This window comes from Sturnira hondurensis, unplaced genomic scaffold (assembly GCF_014824575.4).
Source record: "Sturnira hondurensis isolate 20B ecotype Veracruz unplaced genomic scaffold, ASM1482457v3 Scaffold0021143, whole genome shotgun sequence".
In the NCBI taxonomy this organism is placed as follows: domain Eukaryota; kingdom Metazoa; phylum Chordata; class Mammalia; order Chiroptera; family Phyllostomidae; genus Sturnira; species Sturnira hondurensis.
In genome coordinates, this window is record NW_028093774.1 from 8,775,207 (window position 1) to 8,787,240 (window position 12,034).

General features: G+C 48.4%; 1 protein-coding gene across 1 annotated transcript; it reads right to left on the reverse strand.

The window, feature by feature from the left end:
• Positions 1–1,225: 1,225 nt before the first annotated feature.
• CALM1 (calmodulin 1) lies at positions 1,226–11,793 on the reverse strand. Its single transcript, XM_037031101.1, has 6 exons — positions 11,516–11,793; positions 8,740–8,770; positions 7,694–7,837; positions 5,431–5,537; positions 4,892–5,027; positions 1,226–4,721 (listed from the first exon to the last, which is right to left on the reverse strand). Exons 1-6 carry the CDS (start codon positions 11,516–11,518, stop codon positions 4,693–4,695), a joined length of 450 nt encoding a protein of 149 aa, XP_036886996.1. The 5' UTR covers positions 11,519–11,793; the 3' UTR covers positions 1,226–4,692.
• Between the last annotated feature and the right edge of the window lie 241 nt (positions 11,794–12,034).

Sequence of the window (12,034 nt, forward strand, 5' to 3'; positions counted from 1 at the left end):
AAACTTCTAAGTTTTATTTCCTTCTAAGGCGTCCTGAGTCACTGGGTGCTCCAGCCCCGGTGCCCAAAGAAGCGCAGCTCAAATCGGAAATGTCTGTGTTTTTTTCAGACCACATGACGTTGTCCCTTGCACTGAATCTCTCACAGGCCGAGTGGTAGCTTCCTATTTCCGTCCTGTGAGGAGGGCGGAAGTCACTTCATGATCAGTTTCTCTGACCCACGTTCCAGCATTGCATCAGTCCTAAGAGCGAGCTTACCCTCCCCTCCACCCCCACCATGGAGCTACGGGGACTTTAAAAAGTCCCATTTGTCATCTCAGAGCATACGGCTCTCCCACACTATTTTGCCTCCCACCCTCATTGAGGCTGCAATTTCCATTTAAACACCGTTTGGTCAGAATCCTAGAAAGACACAGGTAAAAGGGACCTAGTCCAATGACTTCCTTTTACCCAGGGGAAAAGCGAGACCCAAAGAAGGTAAGGGACCATGGCTACTGGGGGACAGAACAAAAAGTAGGTGCCAGGCCTGTCCCTACGGTGGTGTCCCCATCCTTGTAGTCCCAGCTCCTGGATAAAAGGGGGCTATGTTTCCATGTGACGTCTCAGCTTTATGGCCAAACCAGGGTACCCTGGGATTGTTCCTTCTTTTCAGCCCCCTCCCTGCAGCTGAGAAAAGTTCCTTCGGGCAATGGGTGGCAGCCAGAAGGTAGCCTTTCCTGCTAGGGAAGCCTGTCTGGGAAACAGGGTCTAGGAGGAAGGGGAAGGCGTCAACTCCCGAGGCCCTGAAAGGGGTTGCAACCTATGCCATTCTCCTCGCGACCCTACTCCTGGGATGGCAGACGTGTGCGTTCAGGTAATTTAAAGTCCCATCTTATTTTTAAAGTGTATTTCTTTACGCAATTCCTAAAGAGACTTGGATTAACACGGAAGTTAAAGGAAAATCAGTTTTTTTTATGGTGTGCATTTTTCTGCGTAAAGCAAGCCGGGGATACATGAAGAGGCCAAGAGATTGTGTGAAAATGTCAGTTATACAAACTACTTCAAATCGGAGTAAGGCTGCAGCAGGATGTGTCTGCGGTACTTCTGGCCCCTCACCTACCCAGCGGGAGCCCAGGTGGAATTACATCCTCGGGCGCGGAGATCTTGTTCACTGAGCAGAGGCATTGAAGGCTACGCAAGCTAAAAACCTACACAGTTCGCAGTTAGAGATGAAAGGCTGCAGAAATGTTTATTGAATACAGTGCCAGGTTTATAAATAAAACTTATTTACAATTTCCATAGAGTTGGTCCCCCATCAGAGAGGTGGTAAAATCTCCAAACAGTTTATCTCAAGATTTACAGAAACGTTCAAGTACATCTCCTTTGCAAATTGCCACGGTGAAGGGTAACTTCAGTAACAAAAGAACTACTACCAATCTTTGCTGCAGACGTGTTTGATGAACATTATAATAGATCTGGAGAAAGAACGCACGCTCCACCCATGCCACTAACCTTCTCGCTCCAAGGGATCAGACGGCAACGAGTCTCCTACCGGACAACTTCGAGGGATAGAAAAAGGAAATAGTAATTGCCAGCTGGAGGGATAGATTAAGACACATTCGTGGAATCTAGTCACTGCCAAAAGGATCGATTTAGGATATACAGTAAAAGGATTATTTCAGATATACAATAATTAGTTCAAATGTTTAAAATAATGGAGTGAATGAAGAGTAGATGGACCAAATTTACATTCTTTGTTTAGGAGGAAGCGCCCAGTCCGCTGAGGGGCTGATAGGCCGCAGCGGTGCTGGGCCGCCCGTTACAATGTAGTTACAAGTACAGTCAGACATGCATTTAGAAAGAGAATATAAAAATATGTACAGTAGCTAATTTTCAATGTGTTCTAAGTTGCTGAAAGACATCAATTAAAGTATGCAAAAATTCATTTGTCGAAAAATCAGAAAAAGCCTTCCTTGGCAACAGCGCAGTAAAAGCCCATCTGAAATATCAGGATACATTTGCCTTGCTCAACACCTACCCCACACAGATGGAGAACAAAACTATGAAAGTGTTTGCCAAGTACTCAGCAGTTTTTATGGCAAGTCTCAGGCTCAAGCGGGATGCCAGTTAAACTAGTCACTTTATATATATAAATATATACGTATATTTATAGAGCAGTCAGGAGTAGGGGCAAGAGTTTACAGGAAGGTGCTAACCAACTTAAAAAGTACTGCCACGACCTTCAGCTATTTCCTCTCTCAAACTCACACAACTGTGAACCACTAACCGCTGGGCTGGCCGTCCCCTCAAATGCCAGAGGAAAAAGGCTACCGTGGGCTCGGCTGCACCTCTGCGCCCACGGGGACTCAGTGTTCCCTGGAGGAAAGCTTCTGGTTCCCACGTAGGATTCTGGCCGCGTCAGAACCTGGTTTCAAAGGCAGTCCTTTAGGAGACTGGGGGACCAGTAACATGGAGCCCACCCAGCTTCTAGAAAAAGACTTAGCTGAAAGGGTAAGATAGAAGGCAAAGTTTCCAACAAGTCACCCCAACCCCTCTTTGAAACTACCAAGAGGTCATTTACCAGACCTGAGACTGGGTCAACAGTTAGGCTATTGGACCTCCATGCGAGAAACATCCAGACTGGTAACTTGTTCAAACCAGGAGCCCTCGGTCCTCCTACCTGACCAGAACCCCCAAGGTTTTCTTAGGTGTTCCTTCCAGATGCAGGAACTTAGGAAAGCCGAACCTAACTCATGAGGTCGACCTCTCCTACCAACCAGTCTAAGGACCAGTTGCAGAGGCAGATGGGCAGGCTCCTCTCCACTGCTCTGACCCACCCCTCTGGCAGGAAATCTAACAAGCTGCAAAATGCCAGAAAGACAGGGAGTAGGAGAGGGGGAAGCCAAGGGTCTCTATAAAATCAGCCCTGAATGCACCCATTTGGCTGCCAAGAGCTTCTCACTGCCTCGCTAGCAGCCTGCCACTGTTCCCTGGCAAATTAAAACCTCCCTCACACTCAAAACCCAGATCTCCTTGCTAATAAGATACAGCCAGTTAACACCCCGGAAAATGCACATCCAGCCTCCATTTCTGAGTTCTGCACTAAATGCAACGTGCCTGTAAAGGGGCTTTTGTGAAGCAGACCAACCCCACTGCAAAGACCAGTACCAGCATCTGTTTTGGTTACAGGTTTATAATTAGACACAAGTATCCTTCTCGGGTGGTGTTTTACTTGCAAGCCGAGGGCTACCATTAGCTCTACTTGGGGGGGGGGGGAGGGAGAAAAAGCCAAGTCAACTTTTTAAAAAAGAGGGTAAGGTAGATCTGATCGTTAATTCAAAAGTTGTGAATCAAAGGTGACTGGTAGTGTCTTTCAGGCATGAAGAGACTGGCTTAGAAAAGGGACTACTGCTTCTACCACACACAGCGAGGATTGAATTACAGACACACAAAATTATGTCTCTTGCACAGATGGTCTCAAGTAGTTACATAAAACAGGTAATCAGCAGCACAATTGAGAAGAACCCCTAAATACATGCTTGAGAAAGTGGTTTTTCTGTTCCTTGAGTCCTACTGCCTGAATAATCATTACGTTACCGCGATTCACTGCCCCCCTCCCCCGCCCAGGGAAAATACAATAGACCTAAATGTCCATAAACACGACGAAGCAGTCGGTACTTGCTTGGTTTTAGGCAAGGTCTCAGGCTCAGAGGTTGGTGCCGGGATGCTGGGAGGGAAACCCAATGCTGGGCTGGGGCAGTTACAGGGGCACTGGCCTCCCCTCCAAGGGCCTCGTCCCCACTCAGATCTCAGCTTTACAAAGCATTTAACACCACTTTAAGTTAATGGTCTTTTTATTGGAAAAAAAATAAAAAGACTAGCATTTACAACTTGGAATGGACGTAAATTGTCATTTCTCGAACAGCAATGTTGACGGTTGTGCTGAAGTCCATAGCCTACCTCTGCTGGCTCCAAGTCACGGTTCAGAAGGGTTTAAAAACAGAGTCCAAAGATGCTCCCTTGGTAAGTTTTTGTTTTTTTAATTTGTGTGGTGACAGCCTGACACCCATTTCACTCTAGTATAGTGCAGACAACGCTAAACCAACACACGTGGGCACGCCACCCAGACGTGTCACTGTCACCGCAGATTGGGGCACATGGAAGTACGAGAGGACCATCCTGCTAGTGGGGCTATGTCCGGACAGCTTATCCTTCGCTCGTTTTTCTACACACATCCTGAGGCAAACCAATTTTAAATGTGTTTGCTTTCAGTAAACCTGCTACTATGACAATTTATACTCACGAACTGAACTAGAACCCATTTGAATAGGTACTGAATTTGTTTTTTCATTTTTCGTTTTTAATACAAATGCCTGACTGTGCTCAATTGTCAAGCTGCATGCATGAAAAACCGGCCAGCCCAAACGGTGTATTAATCATTAGCAAATGGAACTGCAAGGGGTCCACTAAGTGCTTCCTTATCGTTAAGGTAGTACAAGTACTTATATCGTAAAACTGATGTGTAGCTTGATCTTTAGGGGACAGGACCACCAACCAATACATGCAGATTTTGTGTGTGTGTGTGGACAGAAGGTACTTTTGACATTCAGTTTTGCTATATAGAAACAGAATGAGTAAATGATTTTTTTTTTGCAAGAGGTAAGTAAAAGATTCAATTTGATTCTTCTAGAGGGGGGAAAGTTGAAAGTAGGTCTTCATTTTGCAGTCATCATCTGTACGAATTCTGAAAAGACAAACAATCATAGCTTTCAGTCATCTTCAAGAGCAGCTTTATGAACACATCTCTACTCTGCATGAAAAATCGGCGGTGACTGTCTAGTGAAGTGATTAACTTGTTGAGATCGTAAAGGGAAAAACTACCCAAAACTCAGCTGCAGAAACGTCGTGTTTTACCTTCATAGTTGACTTGTCCGTCTCCATCGATATCTGCTTCTCTGATCATTTCATCTACTTCTTCATCTGTTAGTTTTTCTCCTAGATTTGTCATGACGTGACGCAGCTCTGCCGCACTGATGTAGCCATTGCCATCCTGCAAACATTCGGCAGTCGTTACTACGAGGGGCTTATCAGGACAGGAGGTCTTTGACTAATGATGCCCTCTCAACTCTGCCCTTAGCGACAACGCTCCGACCTCCAGTTCCCACCTCTACCCACCACGTACATGCGCTCGTCATAGGCAGAATGCCCGGGTGCTTCTCAAAAGCTAAGAGAAATCGAAAGTAACAAGAAACTTGGTTCAAAGTTTTTGTTATTTAATGCTAACCCTTACTCGATAAGGTTACTGCCGAAGTCGGGATATTTGAAAGTGAGATTTCAGAGACTCGGCAGTTAGGTTAGGCAAGTGTTCTAGATACAAACACTGCTGAAGCTTTTAGAACTGAGAGCAAAACAGCAGTACTTAAATACCATCTGCAATGCAGACGCAGGGTTACCTTATCGAAGACTCGGAATGCCTCACGGATTTCTTCTTCACTGTCTGTGTCTTTCATTTTTCTAGCCATCATAGTCAAGAACTCCGGGAAGTCAATGGTGCCATTCCCTCAAATTAAAAAACAAAAGGCTCTGTAACAGAAGTGCTCTGGCGGCTCTCCTCTGCAGTAGTAATTTTAGAACCACCTTACAGAATACTAAGCACCTGCTAGGACAAAGTGGCACATTATTTCGTCAGGGTGGACCCTTTGTGGGTCCAAACTACTGAAGAACTTCACAGGGCAATTTCACATGGTTGACGTGACTCAAACTAATAATCAGTGCCCTGGAGAGCCTGTAATGATGCGAGGGACAGTGCCCCACAAACCCGACAACCAAAGGGGTGGCCGAGTACAGGGAAACAGGCACACAGCACTGCAGGTTGCGTCTTCCCCTCCCCAGGGAAGCATTCCAGGTTATCTCCCTCGCCCACCCCCACTCCGAGTTAGGGCCACCAAAGGGATCCACTCAGACTGGCTAGTGGGACTGGCTGGAGCCTAGATTTGGGCCCCCGGGGATGAAAAGGATCAGAAGGGGCACAAACTGACTTTACTATGCATGGACCACGGATGTTAGAACATCTTCTCCAGGGGGCATTTCTCAGCCACTGTATGGTAAGTGACCTAATCGTTTCTCCCGACTCTGTGTCTTTATTTCCCATTAAGGACAAAACTCACAAGTGTTCTCACGGCTCAGATCATTAACATCAGGAAACTGTGTCAGAGGAATCTGTTCTGTGGCCAGTATTCCAAACAACTCCTCTAAAACTGAGTTAGATGAACACGCTGAAGACACACCACGCAACTAACGATGTAATGTGAATTCAGTGGAAATAAAGTTAAATTAGAAGAAAAGAGCCTTTAGGTTAAGTTACTCATTTTCACCAGTACCTTTGAATCAAAACAGTAATTTAGAGATCGCTTCAAGTTCTTTGGCCTCCCAAATTTTACAGCATTGTTGAAATTTGGGACAATTAGTATTACTTATTTGGCATGCTCACAGCCAAGCAGAGATGTATGTCCTTAGGCATTATCGTATTTATTCACTGGGAATACTAAATGCTATCACACCCAGGGTCTCCCCCTTCCCCACCTTGTTCCACACAATCCTGGGGCACCAAATACACTTTGCCAGTCCCCAAGCCCAGTGTCTATACAAAGTAGGAGGGAGACACCCCATGTTCCCAGATAGCTGATCACCTTAGCAAACTAGAGAGAACCACATACAATCTTTTTCCAAAACAGTATTAAGGATGAAAACAGTCTTTAGTAGTAGTCTGAACGGGCTGCAACCATTGTTAACCCAATGGTTAGAGTGTAGAGTGTTAGAGTGTAACCCAAACCCCTGCTTCTAAATAGATGTAACCAGACAAGTGTAAACCAACTTTACCACCTTTGAAACTCTATTTTTTTAATGACTATCATCAAGTCAATCATCTAAACAACAGTCTTGGTCCAAACTGTTTATTTTTATTCTTAGCTCACCTTTTGAAAATGTACTATGTTCTACAATAGTATACAGTACATTTACTAGTAAATATACATGGTTTCCAAAAATACATTATTTGGGGGGTCCCTTAAAAACTCTTTATTGATGGAAGTGAGCAATAAAAGGTCTAATGCCCACTACTCTAGGGTCCAGAAGAACAGACGGCTGACTGGTGATCAACTGCTACCGGGGTCACTGCCTTTCCTTCCTACTCTGTGCTTCCCACACCCTTCCCTTCTGTTAGGTTCGGCAGACCCACTCCCTACAGCCCTCAGGCACTCCACCCCCAAGGCTCACATGATCTTCAAAATTCTCTTCCATAAACACATCCACTGCTCACACTGTATCCGATTCTATGTTAGTATCTAAGAATGCTCTTCATCCACGTTCCTTGGGGGGTTTTCTTCTCTAAGAGACAATAAGCTTTTAAAAAGGGTCTATGGCTATTTCCTTTTTGCTTCCCCACAGACTCATGGGCCAGCTGATAAAGACTGAGCCGTAGGTCACGGCAGGTAGAAAACAACACCACAGTGATCCGATCCAGGAAATATTCTAGATGGTGAGCAGGGCAGAGGCAGGCCCACAGTCTTCTATTTGAATTGTCAACAGCCACAAAGCAACCACAGAAAGGATCTTTGCACACTTGTTTTGCTCTGGGGACCTGAAAGCCCATCTCGCAACAGGTCTGAACTTGAATTACACAACACTGGTGCTCATTCAGAGTTCTAAAGCCCTTACCGTCAGCATCCACTTCATTGATCATATCCTGCAATTCAGCTTCTGTTGGGTTCTGACCCAGTGACCTCATGACAGTGCCAAGTTCCTTTGTTGTGATGGTGCCATCGCCATCTTTGTCAAATAGGGAGAAGGCTTCCTTGAATTCTGAAAACAAAAGTTTACCTCTTAGACTGAATGTCTTTACCCAGGAACAATACACACCTCCCCGGGGCTTGCCAAAGCAGGCTGTCCGAGGTGTGCGAGTTATCAGAAGCCACCCCATCTTTATCTACTGAAATAAAGACCACAATCGTCCTGCTGGGCTGGCCTTCATACAGCAGTCCATAAAGCAAACACTGCTCCTGCTACCCAGCTCCATAAAACCAAAATATCCTCACATTTTAAAGAAGGCTAAGTTTGAACACATTTAAGTTAGTCCTAAGTCCAATACAACAAGATTGGTCCATGTGTTCCAAGTCTCTTCCTATTAAATTTCTACAGCCGTAAGAACGCCTTGTTTCATAGCAGTGTGGCGGTTAGCGAGATGGACATTCCCAGGTGACCAGTGTGTCCTTTCTACATGTCATTCAGAATCTGGTTTCATAAGGAAACCATCTCAAAAAAGTTCTCTAGGGATTACCACAACCTAAACTAACACAACTCCCTTTGTAATTACTATAATGGTCTTAGCATTCATTTTCACCCATTCCCATCGATTTTAGAACAGCAAGCATGATGTTCCATGGTGGATTACTAAAAGGCCTAAGTTCATTTTGTGAGTCACAGACTCAGTGCAATTGCATTATATGCAAAACCTTGCATGCTGTGAAACACAGTCAGCTACTCCTGGGTGTAACAAATGCATAGTCTCCTAATTCCACTTCCTTTCACGTTATTGCCAAAATACTGGCAAGGATTAACACCTGACCTAAATATTTCTGCTTGTTTTCATTTGTAGAGTCTTAGAAAACTGTTCAGATTACAGGAAAGAGGGGACGGAGCAGCCACCAAAACTGACTGGGGCCTAGTTCTGGTCTACTGGAGGCTTCCTGAAGTCATCAACTTACCAGCAATCTGTTCTTCGGTCAGCTGATCAGCCTATGTGGAGAAAGAAAAGGTTACAATTCAACCTACAACACTCTGAGGCCAACACTGTAGCTCCAGTTACACTTTTAATAGTGACCTTCCATCAATATCTGAAATATATTCACTGAAAACTTTAGCACTGTCATTTAGAAACTCTTCAGGCTATTTCAAAAACAAAGGATGACAAGCAAGTGACAACTGCCTCCAAGTTTTCTTTTCTGGGCCTACCGCTGTGCGCACTGAGGTCTAACTAGGAAGGGTCAGTCCATAATTTGAAAAATGGCACCTCTAGTGGCAAAGGGTCCCACAGCATAGGCTGCAGCAGTAGGCTCTGAAAAAGAAGAGCGCCACCTACTGCTCCCAGGGCTCTGCAGTCCCTGCGTTCATCCAAGAAGAGACCCAGCCTGACGTTGTTGCCACCGCAGCCCGGATCTCGTCCAGGGGCAGGCTTTTAGCGCACCTTGCGCATTGCTCCGAGCGCTCCAATCTCCAAATTGGCGTTACATAACGGCATTGGGTTGGATTAACAGGCTTTTATATCCATTTTATGAGATACAATTAAGTGGAAAAAATAAATATACCGCAATTGAGTTACCCCACTAACTTCATTTCCATGTAATAAATGCTTTCAATCATTTAAATTAGGCAGTTATTTGAGAGTCTACCATTTACAATGGCTAATGCCTTTTGTTAAATTATCCTGATTCAGAAGCCAAAGGAAAAAATGGAACGTCCTATAAGTGAGCTGTTAGAAAACTGCAAATATTAAGTCCACAAAAAACTACACAATTATGAGACTATGCCCTGTCCCTCTTGGAGAGGCGGAACTTTGCTGCGGGATATCTACCCACCTTAAAGATGACATAAGAGCTGCTCATAATAAACCCTTGACTAGAGACGGTAATGGCCAGGGAGGTAATTCTCACCAAAACACTGAACCTGTGCCTCCAGCCAGGGGAATTCGAGATCTCAAGGAGAGCTAATGTGTATTTTTATTTTAATGAAGGACACCTAATGAAGCCAGTTACAAAATAAGTCCTAATAGGAAGCTGACGACATTTATTCTCTTAAATGAAAACTTTCACAAATAAGAGTGGTATTTCAAAATATCGAAAAACTTTTTTTTCATATTAGGACTGGGCCAGCCTTCCTTTCTACCCCAGGGATTGCCAAGTAGGTTTTCTTTGTATCAAATGAAGAGACACGATGATTTATGTAACGCCAGAGCAACCTCTGTCTTGTACAACAGGAAGCGCTGCCACACCTCAAAAGATAAGCTGTCACCCTTACTGGGAAGAAGAGTCCCACCACGCGGCAAAACTACCGTGTTAGAGGGTTTATTGAGAGCATCAGCCTTCCTGGAGCAAAAAAAAAAAAAAAATTGCCTAATGGCGTTAGCCTTAGGGGCAAGGGTGCTCTGAATCTTCAAGGGGGCCATCTTCCCACCCATCCAAGCCAGAAAACGCTATGGATGATGTCAGCCATGCCCAGGGAGGAAGGGGGCTGTGGGCAACATACTCAGTGAGGTGCACAGGCGCATCTGGCAATCTAGAAGCTACAGAGAAAGCGGAAACGTGGAGGGCATCTCCCTGAAGACTGGAAGTGGCGCCGAGTGGGGAAATGCCGGGGGGGGGGGGGGGGCGCTGGGGTGCGGCCTTAAGGGCAGACGAAATGTAAGAGGACGACCCCAGGCCGGGGATAGGGGAGCCGCCCCTCACCAGCCAGTGCGATCTCCCTCTCCCCCTCCGGAACCTCGCGGCCAGCGAGGGCCAAGCCCGCCCCACGCCTCCCACCCGCTTCAGCTCCCCCAGGCGGCAAGCCCGCCGCGGTGTCGTCTCCTCCCGGAGCAGAAACTTTGTGTCTCTAATGGAAACCGAGCCGCGCGCCAGCTCCCTCCTCCCCCGCCCCCCCCCGCCCCAATTAGCGCCAACCCAGCGCCTCCCGCGGGAAAGGGCCTCTGGGTGTACCGAGGCTCCAGCACGCCTTCACTGCCGCCCTGGGTGGGGGGTTGGGGGCTGCAGAGGTGAGAAACAGAGACACGAGACCCAGCCACACCGCAGGGCCCCACCCGGTCGCAGAGCTGCCTGCCCGCCGCTTCCGCCCTCCGCCCCCCACCTCTCGCCTTCCTGCCCCCACCCCACCCTTCCCCGGCTCCTTCCTTCCCAGCCCACGCCCGCGCCGCGCCCCCCGGGAGGGAGGCGGGAAGAACCTCTGAGGGACGGCGGGGTCGACTGGGAGGCGGGGGGAGGGGGGCAACAGTGACGGCGCCCCCCACGCCCCGGCCAGAGCAGTGTGCGCCACCCTCCTGCTCCAGCCCATTCATTCTCCCCTGCCCGCCGGACCCGCCACCCCCGACCCTAGGAAGAGGCAGCGATGTGGAGGGGGTTAGTGCCCGGCACCGCCCGGCTCCCCCGCCCCCCCGGGGTCCCAACCGAGATGCGGCGCTGCGGGCAACCCGGGTGCGGCGCGCTGGATGCAGTGGTGCGGGGCTGGGGGAGGGGATGGATGCGGAAGCCCCGGCGCTGCTGCTGCAAGAGCCCCTGGAAGACCAAAATTCAGAGGATCCCTGGCCGATGAAAGGGAGATGCAAATCCGAAATGTATCCTTTTTAACCGCAACTGCTGCGTAATACCCGGAAGGGGGGGGAAGCCCACCAAAAGAGAAATTCCGCAAAAAAAAAAAAAAAGGGCTGAACTAAAAATTTGTTAAGAAATGGGCAGGCAGCTGCTCCGCCGGCATTTGCCATTCCCAACCTACCATGGTGCGAAGAGAGGAAGAGCAGAGGGATCGAGAGTGGCTGCACCAGCCTAGGGGCTGTGACCGCGGGGCTGCCTCCGCTGCTGCTGCTACTGCTGCTGAGGCGCGGTGTGCGCTGAGCGCTGTGCCGCTGCCGCTGTACCGCCGCTGCGCCGCCGCCCGACTGCGAGTAACGGCGCCGCGTCCGCGAGACTCCCAGCACAGATGCCGAAGCGCGACCCTGCGCTCTGTGTAATATATACGGCGCTCCGTATCCCTCCGCCGCGGCCGCTGGCGACTCGCTCAGAACGGCCGTCTCGCTCAGAGCGCCGCTGCGAAGGCCGGGCCTTGCCCGTTTGGCCCCGCCCCCCGGCGCTCCCGGCCTCCCGCCCCGCCACCCCCCGCGCGTCTGCCACTCTCGGCCAGCGCCCGGGACCCTCGCGCCTAGCGAGGCAGAGGTCTCGAGTTTCGGGGGCAGGCTCAGTCCGGGCCGGGGCCAGGACAGAGCGCCTTTGCTGTTTCGACCTGAGGTGGCCTGGG

Coding starts and splice junctions, on each gene's coding strand:
- CALM1 (XM_037031101.1), bottom strand. Junction 7,838..8,739: donor GACCGAAGAACAGATTGCTG/GTAAGTTGATGA, acceptor TTTTGTTTTCAG/AATTCAAGGAAGCCTTCTCC. Junction 5,028..5,430: donor CATTCCGAGTCTTCGATAAG/GTAACCCTGCGT, acceptor GAATGTTTGCAG/GATGGCAATGGCTACATCAG.